Below are 21,714 nucleotides of genomic sequence, written 5' to 3'. Positions count from 1 at the left end.
AATTTTAAATCAGATAAATAAATTTTAGAAGAACTTTTGAAAGTTCAGAAATAATTTTTAATTTGAAAGTTGAACAATTTGTATCAGGTATAAATATAGGGAAATTAGAACGCAACAACCTACAAGCTTGGATCGCTCCGGATTCGCTAATACCCGCACTCACCCACAGGACGCACCCGTGAGTGAGCCCCTTAGGGACCTCCGTTCGGAGGAATACCAATTTTAAGTCAGATAAATAAATTTTAGGATAAGAACTTTTGAAAGTTCAGAAATAATTTTTAATTTGAAAGTTGAACAATTTTAATCACAAATAAATATAGCGAAATTAGGACGCAACAAACAACAAGCTCGGCCCGGCTCGTGAGTGAGCCCCCGATGGACCTCCGATCGGAGGAGTACCAATTTTATATTACAAATATAATATAATATAATTTCAGAATACCAATTTTATGTCAAAAATATAATATGATATAATAAAATTTCAGAGTACTAATGTTATGTCAAAAATATAATATAATATAATTTCAAGAAAAGAAACTTGTGAAAAATTCCGTAGCAAATTCGAATTAAAAATACAGAAATAATAATTGACGTTCGTTGAATGAGCACGTATTCCAAAATAGAAAATGTATATTTGTGTTGTTACTTACCAGTTGTTGAAAGTTGACCAAGGTGAGCGGAGACGGCTTTCAGGAACCGCAGGCTGACCGCGAGCCAGCTTAAGGTGGACAGGGTTGACCAGTGATGTCCACTGCAGCTCTGGAGGATCCCTGGTCCACTCAAAGGTAGTCGAGGGTAGGCCACGGTGGATAGGGTGGGCCAGGGCAGCTCTGGAGAACCTCTGGTCAACTCCCAAGGTTATTCGGCCTTCCGGTCCCGCAGCACCTCCGCTCACTCCTGAGTGCGCACCTCGACTGACGGACCGAGCGCGGCCGCCGAGATCGGGTGCGCGGTGCGCGGTGCGCAACTCCCCCACCCCAAACTAACTTCGCCAGATTTCGATCGCCGCGATATTAATTATTGATAAATTTGTTATTTCTGGCTGCTTAATGTTTATAACAATTTCTTTTGGTAATGGTATCAACAAGCAATCCCTTGACCATCTTGCCATCTAATTTTTTAGTAAAAATACCTAATAGAACTCGAGATACAGAGTAACTTTTGAACCATGAATATTCGCACGCATTAATTTATCGAACACATTCACTGATAAATTTATTATTTCTGGCTGTTTAATGTTTATAACAATTTCTTTTGGTAATGGTATCAACAAGCACTCCCTTAACCATCTTGCCACCGAATTTTTTAGTAAAAATAGCTAATAGAACTCGAGATACAGAGTAACCTTTAAACCATGAATATTCGCACGCATTAATTTATCGAACACAATTCACTGGTAAATTTATTATTTCTGGCTATTTAATGTTAATAACAATACCTTTCGCCAATGATGTCGACAAGCACTCCCTTGACGATCTTGCCATTTAATTATTTAGTAAAAATAAATTATAGAATCCGAGATATAGAATAACTTTTAAGCCACGAATATTCGCACGCAGTAATTTATCGTATACAATTCACTGTAAAATATATTATTCCTGGCTGTTTAATGTTTATAACAATTCCTTCAGCCAATGATGTCGACAAGCACTGCCTTGACCATCATTCTATCTAATTATTTAGTAAAAATAAATTATAGAATCCGAGATATAGAATAACTTTTAAGCCATGAATATTCGCACGCATTAATTTATCGTACGAAATTCATTGTTAAATTTATTATTTCTGGCTGTTTAATGTTTACGACAATTCCTTTCGCCAATAATGTCGACAAGCACTCCCTTGACCATCTTGCCAACTAATTATTTAGTAAAAATACCTAATAGAACTCGAAATACAGAGTAACTTTTGAACCATGAATATTCGCACGTATTAATTTATGGTACGCTATTCACTTATAAATTTATTATTTCTGGCTGTTTAATGTTTATAACAATTCCTTTCGCCAATGACGTCGACGAGCACTTCAATGACCATCTTGCCATCTAATTATTTAGTAATAATAAATTATAGAATTCGAGATAGAGAATAACTTTTAAATCGTGAATATTCGTACGCATTATTTTATCGTGCACAATTCACTGATAAATTTATTGTTCCTGTCTGTTTAATGTTTATAACAATTCCTTTCGCCAATGATGTCGACGAGCACTTCCTTGACCATCTTGCCAACTAATTATTTAGTAAAAATACCTAATAGAACTCGAAATACAGAGTAACTTTTGAACCATGAATATTCGCACGTATTAATTTATGGTACGCTATTCACTTATAAATTTATTATTTCTGGCTGTTTAATGTTTATAACAATTCCTTTCGCCAATGATGTCGAAGAGCACTTCCTTGACCATCTTGCCATCTAATTATTTAGTAATAATAAATTATAGAATTCGAGATAGAGAATAACTTTTAAATCGTGAATATTCGTACGCATTATTTTATCGTGCACAATTCACTGATAAATTTATTGTTCCTGTCTGTTTAATGTTTATAACAATTCCTTTCGCCAATGATGTCGACGAGCACTTCCTTGACCATCTTGCCATCTAATTATTTAGTAATAATAAATTATAGAATTCGAGATAGAGAATAACTTTTAAATCATGAATATTCGCAGGCATTAATTTATCGTACAGGTAACTTCGGTAACGCAAAAATCATTTCGGGCCACCACAGTTCTTACGTGGATTACCAAACAAAAAGTTTATGGCATCCATATAAGAACTGCCTCTGTGCGACCGTGTCCCGGCGTTGACAATAGCTCAGCTGGTCGAGCTCGAGGCCGGCCTCGGGTGAACGTAAACCTTTTGTTTACGTCTGTTGTCATACTTGTCGCGAGGCCATCGTTTCCCAAATTCCGAAATATCAAGTTCGCTGTCCGTCGTCCTTGGCTCGCTTGATTTACCGCCTTATCATCTCGCCGTTTGTATAAACCTTAGCTCCTGTTATAATATAAATGTTTATAACAATTCCTTTCGCCAATGATGTCGACAAGCATTGCCTTGACCATCTTGTCATCTAATTTTTTTAGTAAAGATAGATGATAGAACTCAAGGTACAGAATAACTTTTGAACCATGGATAAATGTACACTGATAAATTTATTGTCTCTGCTTGTTTAACGATTGTAAGAATTCCTCTTACCAATGATGCTGTCGAATACCCTCTTGATCTTACCACCTAATCTTTTTAGTAAAAATGGCTAATAGTACTCGAGATACAGAGTAACTTCTAAAGCATGTCTTAAAGCATGTCAAAGTAACTTTTATGCATGATTATTCGAAGTATACAAGATACTCGATTCTCATTAAGATTTCTAATTAAGATTACTCGGTATTTCATGTTGTGCGACAGGAAACAGCATATGATGAAATTACTGAACTGGCCTATTCCTATACCTCGTCTGTGGCAATAGTAGGCTAGTAGAAAATAGATGATGGCGCAATCTTACGGCAAACTACTAAACCAAGTACGTTAGAAGTTTTATCATCTGCTGAAAATTTTGGCTACCAGTTTCAGCGTTTTTCCACTATGTGAACTGGCGCTAAATTTATATTTTCGGGAGCAGATAATTTGTGTCGCTTTCTGTATTAGTTCTTACGTGTGAAATGGCAAGTATCATTTACGTATTCGCAAATATATCTTCTCTTATCTCTATAAATTAAAAAAAATTTAATTAGTTAATACATGAAAAATAGTTTCCGAAAGACCTTCAGCGACAGCTGTTGTCTCCAGGGACTCTAGAGAAACATCAACGGATGCTCGAGTTTTCCCCGTCTTTTAAATAAAAACGATTTCAACGATTTCTTTTATATTTATTTGTACAGCGATTTCATATTTGTTTGAGAAAGTGGTCGATTAATTTTTTCGGAAAAATTCCTGAAAATCATGTTTTTCCAGACTATTCACTTTTGACGCATGGGTTGGCAAATAAAATGGAAGGTCGTGGATGGCAGATGAAAATTCATGACAAACGCTCGATAAAACTTTATTTCTTCCGTGTGTGTTGCGTCGCGTGTACATTCGCGTACAGAACCGTTTGCTCATGTGTGTGTCCGCGTGCATACGTGGTCCGAGCCATGAAAAATTAGAAAAGAGAACCGTGTCAATGGTCTTAACGCGTTCTTAACGTGAAACTCTTGGGCGGAGGAGAACTTTCTCCTCGTTTCGACATAGTAGGTCTTCGCCGCGGCCCTTAAAGGGCTGCGCTATTAAGGCACTCTATGCCAGGAATACGTTCAGCGTGCACGAGCGGTACAAAGAGGATCCATCGAGTACACAACGCACAATAATCTCTCACAATAATCCCCTGTATACACAGGGTGTCCCCGGTATCTGGCTACTTCTCAAAAAAGAAATGCGTCGAAATCGCGAAATAAAATTTTTGACACCTATAATTTCAACCTAGAGGATCGCCCAATTCTGTCGCCCTAATAACACTATCGTCATAATCGCATATTATTCAATGAAACGATTGCCATTTTGATTGTTCGTTCCAGTATCAACGCTAGAACTACCATAATAATGAAGATCATCAACGGTGTTCAGTGGTCTTTGTGTTATGATAAAAATCAACTCGAGTCTCAATTTTCAAGACTTTATAAATTTTATAAAACACTCGGGGAACTATACTTTTACTCTGAAACGCGATCATTTTATTGTCGTTTGCGAAATAATTCTTATTAACGATCTATCTATCGGCAGCTACTCAATGGTCTTTAAAAATGAAAAACAAGTGGGCTTTCTAGTAAATTGTTTAATACCCACAGTGAGTTCAATCCTAAAGCAATAAGTTGTCTTGAGTAATATATTCTAAAAATTTCAATCGTGAAATTATCATTAAAATGAAATGATTAAGCACAGTCACTAAAGATCCTGTTAACAACTAAAGTTCTAAACGAAACAAAACAACACAGGACTTTATACAAATCGATAGCAGAAATAATCTACACGAACATAGAAGATCATAAATGATTTTCAGTGGTACAAAATTCGGTTTTCTCGTATACAAACATTTTATTCTGCGATTCCGTCTCGTGATGCACGAGCATTCACCCTGTATATATGCCTAGAAAAGAACGAGTCACTTGCACTTAAATTTGCAAAATAATTCCGCGTACGTGTACGCAGGTTTCGAGGGAAATTAAAAACTAGGCGTTATCCTAAATTAATTGGACGGCGGTCTAATGCTTACTCTTATCGACCCGTTCGTCTCCTCGTATTTCATCTTCGGGGGGAGGAATGTAATCAAAAAGCAATTTTCCACGCGTCTCGCAAATGGCGACATCAAATTTCAGTAAAATAGAAGTCGCTTCTTTCTCTGCGCTTACGGCACAGTATAAATGGTAAGTAATGATCAGACGCATTAGGCAAAGCGAATTCCATTATCAGAAATCTCATTAAGTTCAGTTAGGCCCGATAGACTTCGAATTGCACTAGTTACGAGACCGTTCGTCCTCGGGGTTTTTGCGATACCTGGCCATTTCGAAAATCCTGCACGCGGCGAAAGAAAGAAATGCTTATCCACTATTGTTCTCTTTTCTCGATCGACACTAGCATTTCTAGTGGAAAGTTAGAAGAGAAATCCTTGAAATGTTTTTTCAATAATAATATATTCAAAAGTCACCTTAGAAGATCGCGTTTCAATGTTTTACATATTGGTGATCGTCTAATAAATTATTGAAAATCAATTATCTTTTCCGGATTTCTGTGAACGGGTCGTCTCGTAAACCTAAAACAACGTAACGTAACGTAAATGCTATGATTGTACTTGCTATAAACGGCAATGAAGGGGTTGCCTCTCTGACGATCGCGAACCTTCGTAGGCAGCGGCGAGCATGGTCGAGTGTACCATTAAATTAGGCTGTCCGCACAACCGGGACAATGTACATACATACAAACACGCTAGGCTTCCTATACACATATAGTACGACGATTAAAAAAAAAAAAAAAGAGAACCGATGCGTTGCACGGGAACGGTACACTCAATCGTCAGCTCGATGATGGTTCGGGGCTAGCTCCGAAGGACTACGAAGGCCACCATCCCGTGTTCCACAGGCATCGATGAGTTTCGAACGCTCGGGAATGATGGGAATGGACGATAACTGATGCTGTCCATCCCCATTCCCAATGATAATCGCGATTCCTTCGAGTTCAAAGGCGGTTTTAATAGATCCAGTTCACGGGGACCCATTGGTGCTCCGTGGCCAGGGAGTCCAACGCTGCGATCACCTGTCTGAAGGTGTTGTCGAAGTCCTCGTTCACTATCACCAGGTCGATGTACTTCTCGTAGGCTCGCTGCAACGCTGCGGACTCCTCCAACGTGGATTTCAGATCGTCCTCCTGTCGGTTCAGAGAGTAATAGTTAATAATTAAATAGTTTAGAGTCCGTGGGGTGCGCTTTGGTTTCTATCGGTGATTGCAGTTTTGCGTTGGTTTTTTTGGTGCTGAGAAACGAGAAGTTTGGTGTACACATATTCATGATCTGACTGAGGATCTTTATGCGAGTTGCAGAAATTTATGTAAGAATGTCATTCATTTTGAACTTTGTGCAACTCCATAAAAATCCACAGTCTCATACAGTTACTAGAACGAGACTATGATTTCTATATATTGTCCTTCCTTTGAGTCACTTTTGAACAATACTTTTCAATTCGAACCGCAAAAATATTACATTCGACTAGCAAACAGTACACTGTTTATCTACGGAACTACGAAATGGAACTAATGGTATATTACTGAATGAAAGGGAAACACATGCGAATACAAACCTCGTACAACGATGCAAGGGACTCCAGCGTCCTGGCTCTCCTCGAGCTGAACCTGATGGAACTCGCGCGGTCAAACTAGCGAAGCGAACATCAAATACATACAAAAGATTAAATAAACAACGCTACGTAACAATGGGTGTGGGTGGGGGGGGGGGGCTGGGGTTCGAATTTACCAAGAGAGCGAATGAAAGTATTCAAGTAATGCAGACGAAAACAGATCTGAAAGTCAACAGAAATGCGATGCACGGGATTGGCTCTCGGAGCGAAACGATCGTACTTCAATAAACAATTGACACGTCCGTTGCGCACCGAAAACAATTCACTACTGGCCAAAAAACATCATTCGTTCTCCCAACAACGATTTTATAAATCCTAAAAATGAAACACCTAGCTTCTACACAATTCAATCGAATTAATGCACTTAAGCTTTACGATCGAAGGAAGAGTTTTGAGCATTCAAAAATTTCCACAATACAAGAAAATGTACACAAAAGAATTGATTTCCACTGTACCTTATATAATTTTTTTTTCTTGTAGAATTTGCAAGAATAATGTACATTTCTGTCTTAGCTTTCTAGGTTAATAATGTAAAAGTGATTCTTTTTGTCCCAGCTTTCGTTTACCGCAATTGACAAAATGTTTACGGGTAGTAGTGTGAACTGCACTAACTCCGGCCGCCATTTTGGAATCAGCGAAGTAAACGCTTGTACGTTCTCGAAAATCTGTTTCGACCGCTTAAGGAGCAAAGATATCTTCGTCGAACGCATCAATCAATGGGAAGTGCATGCGATACGGACTGCAGTAACTAAATTACATTTACACAACGACGGCAAACAGAGTGGCAGGCAGGGATCTTGGAATGGTCGCGTCGTAAAATGTTTGACGGCGATGTTTGTTTTCGGGCGCTCTCGGGATACGCACGGTTCGCGAATTTCGTTTCCCCGTTTATTTCTCGCGTTTGAGACGCCGTGGTGCGCGAGAACCGCTAAAACGTCGTTACCAGGAATTTGTTTGCGGATCCCGATCGTTCCGCGCGGATATAACCTTCGCGGAAACCGATTTACATCGCGCGCAAAAATATTATCACGGCCGGCGCAATAATATTTAGCGAATGTTCGCGCGCGGACCGATCGATTCCCCTTACTTATTCATCGAATCACTGCGTTATTATTATTAATGGTGACTCAGATATTTATTTTTTAATATCTCGGAGCTAGCATTCTTTCGCTGCTCGTCGAACTTTTTTGTGAGTGAACCGTTTTATGTCAGTACACTCTGGAGACGAGCTCTACGTTACTTGTAGGAAACAAAATGGCTACCAGAGATCATCGAGAAGGTGGTTTCTATTTATAAAGATCGGAAAGAACTCGTTAAATCATACAGTGGGTTATTTTCAGAAATTGATTACAGGAAAATGGAATCTGGCGGAGCTAAAATGCTTTTCGAGATATGTTCAGCCATGATTCAATATTGCGGACAGATTTTTGTTGAATATTGTGTTGACTGATCGGCTGAGATGAATTTCTCCAATTCAACTAGTCGATCGACGTTATGTTTAATGAGCACCATCGAGTACAGCACGGAATAAAAATCTGTACACAATACTAAAGCATACCAGAATATATTGCAATAAGTTTTCCTGTTCCGCGTCGTTCGGTTTCCCTATAATAAATTTCCAAAGATGACCGATTTTGTGTAATTCGATCGTTGTCGATGCGATTCTCTTGGTACAAACTGAATGCATTCTCGGGGCCGTTAAGAGCTGCGTGACAGAGTACAAAGAGAGGAAGAAGGCGTTTCAAGCGTGGTAGTTACCATCAAGTTTCGACTGCTTGCCCCAGTGGACCGGCCAAGGTCGTACAAGCACTTCAATTGTTCCATTCCGGGCGCGGCTATGAAGATCACGTAAGGCATGAACTCGGTGCTGTTATGAAGGATCTTCAACGCAGCCGGACTGCAGTCCAGCACGCACATCCTTCCGCTTCTGATCAATTCGCGCACCGAGTCCAATTTCGTTCCGTAAATATGGCTACCGTGCTCGCCATACTCGAGGTACCGGTGTTCCTTGATGTCCGTCTCCATCGATTCCCGATCCGTGAACCAGTAGCTTTTGCCGTCCTCTTCGAGGACTCTGGGAGGTCTCGAGGTGTCTAAACAACGTCAACATCGTGTTAAACACGCTTTATGCTTCAACCACGTACACAGTTATAGGCGAAAAGGGAACGATTATTTATTTCAATCGATGTGATTGTTACGTATTCTTCCGGTATAAGTGGAGAAGTAAACATATCGACGACAGCATTATGTGATGTTTGGTCAAATGTAATGGTTAGACTGCAGATTAAATGATACCGATAAAATAATAGACTTCTATAGCTAACAGTCTTCTAGAAAAAAGATTTTCCTGCTTTACACGACCACCTCCTCAACATCTTGCTTTCTTAAAATCACGATTTATGGGGAACTGTATGAAGACTGATGTTTACATGGAACAATGGTGCCGAATTTCTCAGGATCGCTGTTGATCAGCCTGTTTTTCAATGTCCTGCGTCCCACGCCTCTGGGACCGACCAAGGCGAGCGTCTTGCGCCTGAAAGGCGGCATTCTCGCGACTTCCTCGTACAGAAGCAGCTCCGCGCCGTCGAACTCGCCGTTCGACTTCGACTGGTACATCTTCCTCTTCTTCTTCTTGGAGATCCGAGTGCCGCAGATGCTAATCTTGTGCACGAAGTCGGCTTCCGGCGGAACGAACGCTTTCCGGCGTTCTTCCAGTTCGAGGGACGGGACCAGACCCGGCGGACCGAGACCTTCCCCTTCAACTCGTCTGGCTTGCCACCAGTTCGGATCCGCTTGGTCGACGATCTGCAACACGTCGCCCTTTTGGAAGGGCAGACCGATCTCCCTGCAAGGCAGCAGCGTGTCCTCTGATGGTTCGTAGTCGAAAAGCGCTCTCATGTAACACTGGAACCGGAAAAGTTAGCGTTAGAATGTTACATTAAAACAATTTCGATGTTGCCCGATTTATATAATCGAATAGAAATTATATTTACACTAATTGCGACAGAATTTTTGTTAAACCAATTTTATTTAGCTTGTCTATTAACAGAGTTGAATTGTTATAGTTTCGTGAAAAAGGATTGTACAGTAACACACGCCACGGCTCATTTTAAGGCTCGAGGATACTAAATTCGCCGTTTATCGTGTTTGGCAAAAGTTTTCGTAGGCGAAGCAATAAAATTTTGTGATCGAGATCCAACTACGCTAAGAGACGGCGCTGAGAGATTTTCTTTAGCGTTTACTCTAATCACCACCATTACGTTCGACTATAAAAAATCGTGGACAGGGATCGGTATTATTAAATCAGCACTTGAAGACTAAAATATAAACCCGTAATACTCTAGAGCTTTTCTAACACGGTTTTACGTCTCCATAAACCTTCTACCATCATCGTTTATTATAAACTTCTTTCTGCCAGCGCAGCCATGCGGAATATCGACCGCGAGAAAGTCAAAGTGGGTTGGTTAGATCCAATCTAGATGATTTATTCGTTCGAGTAGGAAACTAAAATATTTTACCGAGAAAAAATTGTACAACGCGTTCTCTGACCATCTATCAAATAAGAATTCAAACTTTCGTCTAGAACAGATTTTAGGATAAAAGATTTTAAACTCAAATACTGATTTGATAAAATTGATTTAATGCAAGGTTAAAACATCAGAAGTTAAAAGTTAAGAACAACGGTGTGTAAATTTCGAAGTTTGTGGTTTATGTTGTGGTGTGGGATCTAGGAAAGTCGACGTATGGATCACTCACCGTCGATTTGACAGGCCGATTGCCATCGATCGCAATTCCAGGCGCCAATTTTAACGTGAGGTTCTCTTTCGCCTCGTGTATGGCTTCTTGAAGCTCCTCGGGGTTGCGGACGTCCTTTCCGTTCACCTCGAGGATCACTTCACCGGTTCTGAGGAGTCCTTGCCTGGCAGCTGTGCTGCCACCAAGGATCCTGGCAATTATCAGGTTGCCGGACTCGTCGACCTGCACTGTCAGACCCTGCGAAAAACCGAACTGGAGTCAACAAACGCGTTTGGATAAAGTTAATTAAATGCATGTCCCTACTACTTCTGTTTATCCAATCTGCCACTTCAATTTAAGAAAAACAAGATTAAAACGCATTCTTTTAAAAAACAAAAAGACATTCCAATTAATCTTTTATTCTTTTGAAAACCAATAAATTACACCTAATATTAATTCTTTTTAAGTAATGAACCTTTAATGTTTCAAATGAATCGTAAGGATTTTTTTTTATGTTTCATAAATCCTTCTTACTTCAAGCACTAGAATCTTCTATTCCAATTTGTTAAAAATTCGTAATGGAATTCTCTTCCGACTCATAAGGATCCTTTTTTTTTATGTTTGTTACATTCTTCTTACTTCAAGCAATAGAATCTTCTATTCCAATTTGTTAAAAATTAGAAAGTCAATTGTTAGAAGTGTCAATTGCGATTAACCGTGTGCTCTCTCAGAAACGAGGGAGGACACTTATTACTAAAGTTTTCCAGAGACATTATGAATTTCTAATTACTCAAAGAAATCAAAAAGAATTTTTGAATGTCCGAAGAGTTCAAGAAAATTGAATGTTTGACAAGTATACATTGATTTCGCTGGATAAGGGCGGTCTCCGAGGGTCGACCGAATTTTTGAAAATTTTCTGCGGGCGGCGTCTGGAAATCTGGAGATGTCAGAGCCAGTCGGATGTTCGGGAAATGCGTGGCGAGCACGTGGCGCCGTATCGCGACCATAATAAACGCTCCGAACGTATTTATATACCGCTGCAAGTAGCGGCATTTCCGTCTTTTCTCCGCGCAATCGAGTCCGATTCTGAATGGGAATTCTCTCACGTGACGGAATGGTAAACCTCTAAAAGTGGCTGCTCGGCTGAGAAAGTCCGCGCGAACAGCCGTCTCTTTGTTAATTGCTGAACGCGTCTCCACTTTCTTCATTCGCCACCGGCTAAGGAAACAAATGGCGGCGGACAACACCGTGTAAACACGTGGGAGGATTTCACGTCGCAAAAGTTACAAACACGATTTTCCATACCAAATCCACCGGCCACCGAAAGTAACTGACACTTACCGCCTTATGAAAATGACAAGCCCAATTTTATTTATATTTCGGTTGTTTTATAATAGGCAAGGGTGGCGTAATCGACGCGTTCAGGAACAAAATGGTTAATGGAGGGATGATTAAAGGGGTTAAAGAAGGGGATCAAGTTTCGTGAGTATTACCAGGGGTTCGTCAGGCTGCCGCCTAAGTCCAACCATCCTCACAGCCTCTGTCCTCTCGTTGGTGGGCATCGTCGGTGGCAATGGTTGCGGCTTCGCAGGTGCTTCTTTCCTCTCGACGATCGCGTCGTGCGTCTCCAGAAGAGCTTTCAGGTGGGAGCTTCTCAGCAATCGTGTAAGTTCCCGCGCGTTCTCGTCCCTAGAGGCGCGGAGCGCGTGGCAGACCTCGTCGACGATGTCACAGACGCACGAGCATACCGGTTCCACGTGGAGAGGAGGATCCTCCAAACGCTCCTGGACCTGAAACAGTACCACGGCGCCCTGGTGATCAAGAGGATCCACTCCGAAAACTGGTTTTCGCTCGGGCTTACTCGCCAGACCTAGGCCTCGCATCCACTGACTTTCTAGAGTCTCCGATTAAAACGCTCTGCCATAAATCGTTTCGATTTTCTACACACTGTAACCAGAATTTAATACTGATCGTTGCATTGCTTTTGGATATTGTACAGGCTGGAAATATTTTTCAGCAAATTTTCTGGGGAACATAAATTTCACGTACTACAAAAAGATTATAGTATCAGCATCCTGTAAAAGATGCAATTGTCTCGAGCTCCATTTGGACTGTACAGCTTGTAATCAGTTTTAAAAAATTCTCTGCGTTTCTGAGATTCGTTGGGAGATTCGTTCGAGTGCATTCTGAGAAAGGACGAAAGTTAGCGTCGCAGAAGAGAACAGACATGTTGGTGTCAGTGACCAGATCAAACAGGGAGAGAAATTCTTGGGTTTGTGCAACGGTCCGCGCGGAGCCGAGGCCCGTTCTACGGTGTTCGTCGAACCCACAAACAGTGAGCGGCTTTGAGCCGCTGCCAGTTGTGAAAGTCGAAACGGGTTTCCGCATTAAATTCACCGTACGAGGAGCCATGGCTGCTCTTTGTCCGCCCCGTGCAGCTCCGGAGAAACTGAACGGGCCGTGTGCCGCTCGATCAACGATTTCTTCGATCGGCCGCCATATTAATACGCTCGGATTTGTCGATTTTCATTCATCGAAACGAAAACACGGCTCCGTAAACTAGACAGGAAACAATGTTATCCATCGAATCTTTTAAAACAGATACTATCAAGTTTTTTCAGGAGATCCAAAAATTCATACAGGAATATTCAACAATTATAGCTCACTATAATCTAACAATAAGCTGAAAACTTTTACTTTCTAGGATGAAATCTATTACTTTCGTGTCTGACAGTCTGAAAAATATGTCGCTGGTACAAAATTTTCGTTGGGACGCGGTCCAAAAGTGTGACTACATCCTCTCCAATGATAATGACCAAGCAAATCAAGCACACCTTGGTGCTAACGATGCAAACATGTCGAAATCCTGAAGAATTTCGTGTTTCTTTCCAAACACGTTTTAGTAGCCTCTTTTCTGTGGCCTGGAGAATATAATTGTGGGAACGAAGACAAATTTGGCGAATTTCAAACGCGGCCTTCTTTCGATTTGCCACCCACCGGAGTCAAATCGTCATTGTGCAACGATGACCCAGCGTCAACGAGGTTTGATTCGATTAGCGTCGGTCACGTAAGGCTAGTGTACTCTGCGCTGAACCAGCCAATACATCGCCACAACAATGAACGAGTAATTACGAAAGTGGGTCGGTTCTCAGCGTTTCAGAGCCACCTTCGAGAATGCTTATTACCTGAGCCAACCGATGGGGAACGCGGCGCGAGCAGTCTTGCGGACGATGTGAAAAACTGCGTGAATAAAAATTACCAGAGTCAACGAGTCGGGAAACAAATTCCTGCTTCCTCGATTCTAATTAAAACCAAATTCTAATTAAACCTAACGAAGCCCGTATAGAAATTTAGAAAGTAGTAGAAAAATTCGTTCGACTCCCTTTCTATATTCTGCTAATCATTTTTCTATATATCCTTCGAATTGTTCACAGTCTGCAAATGATTTTAAAAATTCGACACGACAGCCGCAAATTGAAAAAGATCCGAAGGACACCGGATACCAATTTAATTCCAAGAACCTAAAGATTTTAAGGATTTAAATGGTTCAAAGAAATTATCTGGTCGGTTTTTTAATATTTAAATCATTATATGGTAGGCAGAAGAATTAATGAAAAATATCTGAAAGACTATAAGCAATTAAAAGCCATCCAGTTACCGCTTGGTTTCAGAAATCTAAAAAGATTTAGAATCGTGCGAATCGCCAAAGAAAATAAATACGTCTAAAATTTATTTACCCCATGATAAATGGAGAGATCACCGGTAGCAAAAGATTGCATGACTGTTTAATTTTCGCATGAATAACGGAGCAATAAATTTCAGAGAATCCGAAGGTCTGCGAGGATTGCACTAGCGCGCAGGAATTCCTCTGAATCGTCTGAATCATTTCGCAAGAAGCACGAGGATTACGAAACACTATACAATTTTCCATAATGGACGAAAAATCTGTGACCGTCGTGTCGATTATCGCGACATGAAAATCGCTGGAAGCGTTGCTCGCGGCGTCGCGTCGATGAATCATCATCGAATCGTTCCCGGTTCGATACATGTGCATCGCAGATGGACGGGCTATTTTCACAAGGCCCGGGGGCTCTACGCGATTATGGTTGTCGGAGCGTCGTCGCTTGGTCGAATCACCGAGGAAAATCGTCAACTTACGGAAACAAGGAGTCAGAAAGATAGATCCTCTCGATCGTCGCCGGGCATAAATCAGACGGCAGACGGACGACGTCAAAGAACACGGCTTCGTGGCGTGTTTTATTTGGACGCGCAGAAAAACAGAACTTGATTTATGGGGATTAAGTATGCTCGCTGAAAACTAAACGATTTTTTCCACCGTCGAGCTTCGAACGTTGTTCCGAACGATTTTTATAAATTGATTCTTTGTGGTAAAACTGAACAGGTCAGGTTTGTAAAAATATGTGTGTGTATGTTCCTTTATAGCCTGATTTACAAATCTGCTCACGTCACAAATGCATGGATGGTCTGAAGATAATTTACGACGCTGTAAAAGCGATTAAAATGTTATTAACAGAATATACTGTCTATTTATCTGCCTCGGATCAATAAAAATGAAAAGCGTTAATATAAAAATTGTTTAAAAACCAACATTCGACACGCACACGAGAAATTGAGGAGTAATAAAGAGCGTGAACTATTCACTAGCATTATCCATTATTAGTTTCAGCCGACCAAAATGACAGTTTCCCTAGCACGAAATTACCAAACAAAGCGATCGTCGGCCAGCAGGAATTCAACCGAGCGCCGCAAACTGTACAATATTGTTTGACTCGTGGAACGGTCTGGCACAGGTATGTGTTTCTCTCCGTGTGTCGCAAGACGGTTATCATTCCGGCCATTAATTACGCCACATTTGTCACGGGAACAACAGCGCGGGGCCGGTGTGTTCAGCGGACCTAGCACAGCCTATAATGAATTCCTCCGTCGTTCTGTGACGTCCCTGAAAACGCTGCCACGAATCCCGGCAAGATTGTAACAATCGACGAACGAAAATACCGTCGTTGCGTTGGCGCGGCTAGCCGTTCGCGTGTGTCAACAACGAGTACGCTACGTTTCGTCATCACTGTCATCCAGAGACCATCAAACGGTTTCTCCGACGCGACGGTCGCCGTGCCGAGAGAAATCAATAATGACGCGCCGAGCCAACTGGAAAACCATCAGCCTCCGACCAGCTTTGTCACGACGCAAAAAGATAATCTGCTTTAATTATTCATTGAATCTCTCGTTTCACAAAAAGCGGATCGCAGTGAATCAGAGCTACAGAGACCGCGGTTCGCGTTTTACGCTGCTCGACGTCGAGTATGGTTAAACCTTTCTCCGCGAGACCTCAAGGACAGCTGAAACGACCATCTCGAGTTCTCCCTACCTTCCAATTACGAAAACCCTGCTCACGGAAACCAGCAACTCGTTTCAAGCCTTCCTCTTTAGCGATGGCGAGATATCTGGGGAGCAGTTAGACCCTAGCCAAGCCTCAAAGGACTGTTTTCCTTTCTCGGGAAATCGATGTGAAAATCGATCCAAGATTTACTACTTCGCGGGATTGGATAGCTGCGATCGGATCTATGGATCTTGCGAGGCGTGCCCGGAAGATAATGCTATTGAATATTCAATGGTTCATGTTGGCGGTATTGACACGTTTGATGTAACAAGCTTTGATGGCAGCGTTACGAAAATGGTAAAATTCGTTGTAGAAAGTGTTGCGGGTTTAAATTTTGACCACGATCGGGTCGAGCTCAATGAAAACGGAACAAAGAGTTCTGAATTGGAACAGGCTTGTGGAGAGTATTATTTGTGCCAACTGCACAGGTTTCTAGATGATTCCTTAGTGCATAGACTGGCCACGAGGTCGACGAAGATAAACCTTGTCCTGAAAAATCTTGCACATTGAAAACATAACGTTTGATCAATGTTTAACATTGAAAATAATAAATGAATGAATTTTTTCTCACGAATCCATACTCTCTGTACACATCAGATGTGTCAGCCCACGCGACTACCTTACTCCAAAAAACCATATACCACTTCAATGATCGCCATTTTGGTGCTGCAAACAACATCATAACAGTCACAACAGACCAACGAAAGGCAGTCCGAACTGAACACTTCCAACACTCTCAATAACAAAGAATGGGAACGACGTTTCCGGTAGTGTGTGGTTTCCCTCGGGATCTACCTCAAAGGGGATACTGTTATTGTTATTACTAGACATTGGATTTTATGTAGCCATGGCAAAAATGGGTAGGTGCAATTCGAAGGAGTACAAAGACTGAAAGAGTTTAAGAGTATCAATGCATTGTTATCAGCTTTTTGGAGTTGTCAACGAAAGAAAGAAATTTAAAAAAAGACATAACACCCGATATAGCCTTACTCTACAAACACAGCTCATACACTTCAATCTAGAAGACGTAGAGGCACTGAATCCTAACCATCTACGTCCGGCGAATACTCGGGTAGATCCTCGGATTCAGGTGATCCGATCGTCGAACAAGAAACCACTCCACCGTTGGCACAGTTCACCAGGCTTGGCAGATCGAAGATCATCCGCTTTCTCTCGCGAGGAGAGTGCTGCGAACTGGATAGGCGAGTTTCGTCGAGGAGCCTGACCTGGACCAGGAGGTTAGAGCTAAAGGGCATCCAGGTGTTAATCGACTTTAGGATCGCCAGGTCCAAACTATCCCCGGGGCTATGTGACACTGGCGTCGAAAATTGGGAACTCTATTTCAGAGACTCTCTTCCAGGGATTCTCTTCCAAGGACTCTCTTTCAGGGATACGCTTTTGGGGACTCTCTTTCAGGGATACACTTTCAGGGACTCTTTTTCGGGTACTCTCTTTCAGGCACTCTCTTTCAGGAACTCCCTTCAGGCACTCTTTCTCGGGTACACACTTTGACAGGTACACTTGGAAGGACTCCTCTTCCTGGGACACACTTGTAGGGACACACTGTCGGGGACTCTCTTGGAAGGACTCTGTTCCAGGGACACGCTGTCAGGAGCTCTCTTCCAGGGGTTCACTTCTGGGGTTAGCGCAGTCATAGGTGGGGATCTAGCTGTCAGACCAGTTTGGCACGTTTGAATCGCAGGATCATGTCTCGACTCACTTTGCAGGAGAAGCCAGAGGTCGCCCGCCTCCCAGGTAGGACGCTCCCGTTTGGAGAACTCGCTGGAACGACTGTGTTTCGACGGAGCGAACGCCACGGCCGGGTGTCGGTTTGGTGTTATCGATCAGGCCAGGGCCGTGAGCGTGCACACACGGGGTTCACGGCGCGGGGTAAACGCACGAAGGGCTCTCGCTATGTACGCGGATCTCGGGCTCTGTTGCTGCTTAGGTAAGCGGCGTCAGAAAACTGCCGCGCCTACTGACGTTTCTTTCACCCCCACCTTCCACGGCTAGTCCGTTCGTTCAGCCTGCCCGAGTGAAACAGGTGGGGGCCCTTCTTCGGATGGTATGCAACACTCCGCTACGTTGCGCGCAGGGCCGTCCACCGATCTCCCAGACCCCACTGATCGGAGCAGCCGTGTGTGCAGACGTGGCCTGGTTAGGTGGACACGTGGACTTTGCTCGATCTTTTTTGTCGATGTGGGATTCGATGGGTCGCGCCGGTTGATTTTGGCGAGGGTCTTGGTTTCAGTTGGATTTTAGTGGAGTCTGGATCGGGTTGGGTTGGCATTGGTGATTGAAATTGCGGAGAAAATTGGAAATCTTCGTTTCTCGTCGCATTGAGGATGATAGGGTTGTTCGTGTGCTCTTCGTCTTGTTCTAATGAGGGAGATATGGTTCATGTACTCTTCATCTTCGTTCGATCAGGGAGATAAGGTTCATGTACTCTTCATCTTCGTTCGATCAGGGAGATAAGGTTCATATACTCTTCGTATTTCTCCATTAAGCGAGATAATGTTCACGATAATCTTCCTCATTGTGATGAGTAGACTGCGGATTTTATGCATTACTTTGGAGCGACCTGTACAAAATTGAACGACCAAATTTTGTGCAGGTTTGTGCCGCTAATCACAAAAATAAACTACATATCTATCGTTTTGAAGAGTATAAAATGTCTTGAAAAAAAATTCAAGATTCCATATATTTTGTGGTTCAAATTTTGAAACGTCCTGTACACAAACGGCCCGGTAGTTAAGTACAGCAGGTGTTTCTGATTGAGTCCCCCTGTTCTTACATCCTGCACGCTTCCCTTGACATCGTCGAAACATACAATTTTTAACTCGTTTCTAGCAAACACCCTATGCTCTAAAAAATGTCCTACGACTCTAAGAAATCTGAATACGCGCGTGTCTTCTATAAATTTGAAAATAACTTTAACCAGATCATGCAATTGAACAATTCCAAGCAAATTTTCGGGGCGTTTAATAGATGCTGTCGCTTCTCTTTCACACCTCGTAACAATGAAAATGGCGTAGTTTACAGAGGATGTAAACAGACAAGCATGAACGTGCTTCGTTCCAAGGAATGTTAAATATTCTATGTATCAACCTGCAAGACGGTGGAGGGGGTGGCCTAGTACTTAAACATTCCAATCGTGTTCGTCATTCTTGGATGAAAATGTACACACCGTTTGCCAATAGGCGACTTTCTTTTCGCTGTTACAGAAGATACCTTTTCACGGTTGAATTTTCTACAACTCATCCTTCGATATTTTCATTTTGCGGATACGTGAAATGTCCATTGACGATCCATGATACGTCAAAAGTAATTCGAGTTTGTCCGCAGGTGAAAGATAGCGAATATAATAGCGTGGAAGAAAAAGGTGATCTGCAGTCATCGACACCGATCCGTTTATCGATCTTGTGACACGAGTAGACCCTTCTCGAGATACTCAATAATCCGTTACGTGATACAACGGGATCGTATGGCTATAACGTTAAAGACAACTATCGGTGTCAGGCGGTTCGTGAACCCCGGTACAATGAAAATTTCTCCGAGCTTCGTAAATCAGCAGATTAGAAGGACATTTGGGTCAATCAATTTCTAAAGTGGGAATCGGAAGATAATGCATTAATCAGAATCCTTCAAGTACTCGTCGAGCTATTTTAACCCTCAGAGGAAATTCTATTATGACAAAGAAAATTGCAACCCCTAACTGCAGCACACCGAGTTTCTATCAACACTTAAAAAATATTTCCACAACACATTCCTCTACATTCCATCTTTGACAAAATAATCTACTGTGCAGTGAATTTATCAGAAAAATTTGCAAAATTCTAAAAGGTCTCCAGAAGAGGTAAACCGACCCTAAGGGAAATAAATCGAGTTTCCACCAACGCTACAAGGTTAAAAAATATTTCTAAATCAAACTCATCCACATTCGAACACCGACAAAGTAATCTACTGTACAATAGATTCGTCGAAACCAAAATCTGCAAAATTCTAAAAGTTCTCCAGAAGAGATAAACCGACCCTAAGGGAAATAAATCGAGTTTCCACCAACGCTACAAGGTTAAAAAATATTTCTAAAGCAGACCCTTCACATTCGAGCATCGACAAGTATTCTTCTATACAGAGGAGTTGCCTAGAAAGAGTTAAAGAGTGAAACCTACCCCTAAAAATAACACCTCCAGTCCCAACCAACGCTCCAAAATTAAAAAATACTTTCACCCAAAGAAACGTGTCACATTCTCTCAAATATGGTTTAAAGTTTCCTCTGTTTGAGAATTCAGTTTACAGTCTGACCCGTGGCGAACTCGGAGCCTCGATACGTCACTGTCACTTACACGCTCGTGGATGTCGTACACGCGCTGGTTCCCCCCCCGGTTCCCTCTCGCGATTACAAAGCCGGTTGGAATTACATCGGCGCGGTGTACACGCGAGTACGCGCAACACGCCTCGCGATTTCTGCGAGACGAAGCGAGGCGAGGCGAGGCGAGCGAGGCGTGCGATGACTCCGCTCGAGGAGACGCCGCCGTCGACAATTGCCCGGGTTCTCCGAGGTCAGAACCAATTGCCGAGGATATCAGTGGAGTCGCGGCAACGATTTGTCAATCAAGACCGCCGGATTATTCACGATCCTAACCTAGACCTGACCGTGACTTCCGGTCGCCACGTGCGATTCAGGCTGGTTCCTGCAGGAAACTCCTTTCTTGTCCGGGCTTCGTCCTGCGGCTTCGTGACTCTTGTCGAAGACCGAAGGCACGACAATGAGGTTCCTGGAGAACGCTATTGATGCGCAGTTCCGCCGGATACAAATTCTGGGGTCTTCTTAACATTGCATGCAGGTGTCGTGGTTGCCTTGAGACTTCGACTTTCACACTTGGAATTCTTTTTGGGCGGTGTACTATGGCTGCCATAAATTCCAGGATGAAGCAAGACTGTATTATACTCTTATCGAGGCATTTGATTTGTTAAAAATATTTATTGATACATCCATTTTTTAAAATAGTTTAATGTAGATGCTGTTTACTTTTGCAGCTACTGTAGGTTTTGCTTGCAATATTCCATAACATTTGCAAATCTTTTTCAGTGAAATTTGTATATATTTGGCTGGTTGTATTCTACTGTTTTTGCTGTTTCTTAATAGGATATACATTTTGGTTGTTCTCATGTATTTACAATTTTTCTATTTTATAAATAAGAACTCAGTACGATTCTGCACGATTCTATCCTTTTTATTTGAAATCTGATCTGATCTGATCCGATTGCATAATTTGAATAATTAATTTCTGCGACAGTAAAATTTTGCTGTTCCAAAAAGTACACGTTTGACTCGGAACGGCATTTGCCTCTTAAATAGTTTACCGTTTCAAAGTCGAACTTTAAATTTGATTTTTGGTGCACGTCTCAATCTACGCTTAATTTACATAATCTTATCTTTCATCGAGTTTAAGCAGACGATATATCACAGCTCTTCGCATTCCGCCCGGTAATTCACTAACGCCCTATTAATCTAAATTTTCGTATTACTCCAGCGACCTCTCTTCCTAATTAATCACAATCAGCGACGTTCTGCGCAGCTATTAAGCTCTCCTCAAACAAACTTAACGTGTAACTTCTACGTCCTCAACTAACAAAGATCTTTCTACACTCCTCTAGCTCTAATAAAAAAAAAAAAAAATAAAATAACAAT

The 21,714-nt window shown here is 41.9% G+C and overlaps 1 protein-coding gene across 5 annotated transcripts in view; it reads right to left on the bottom strand.

Moving 5' to 3' along the window:
• Positions 1–4,031: 4,031 nt before the first annotated feature.
• The window catches only part of Vari (MAGUK p55 subfamily member vari), a 28,239-nt gene continuing 10,556 nt past the window's right edge, over positions 4,032–21,714 (bottom strand). For 2 of the 5 annotated variants that reach the window (XM_076792701.1, XM_076792700.1), the window contains exons 3-8: positions 12,115–12,411; positions 10,643–10,879; positions 9,316–9,790; positions 8,645–8,979; positions 6,830–6,904; positions 4,032–6,401 (exon numbers count right to left, since the gene is read on the bottom strand). In XM_076792701.1, the coding sequence (XP_076648816.1) occupies positions 6,225–6,401; positions 6,830–6,904; positions 8,645–8,979; positions 9,316–9,790; positions 10,643–10,879; positions 12,115–12,411 (1,596 nt within the window). In that variant the 3' untranslated portion in view covers positions 4,032–6,224. Of the gene's footprint in view, positions 6,402–6,829; positions 6,905–8,644; positions 8,980–9,315; positions 9,791–10,642; positions 10,880–12,114; positions 12,412–12,486; positions 12,609–14,779; positions 15,007–17,739; positions 18,012–21,714 lie in introns of those variants that run through there. The other 3 variants (XM_076792703.1, XM_076792705.1, XM_076792702.1) reach the window with 3 other exon arrangements.

Source organism: Halictus rubicundus, chromosome 8 (genome assembly GCF_050948215.1).
Source record: "Halictus rubicundus isolate RS-2024b chromosome 8, iyHalRubi1_principal, whole genome shotgun sequence".
Classification (NCBI taxonomy): Eukaryota; Metazoa; Arthropoda; class Insecta; order Hymenoptera; family Halictidae; genus Halictus; species Halictus rubicundus.
Note: the sequence above shows the minus strand (reverse complement) of the source record. Positions and strands in the feature narration are given on the sequence as shown.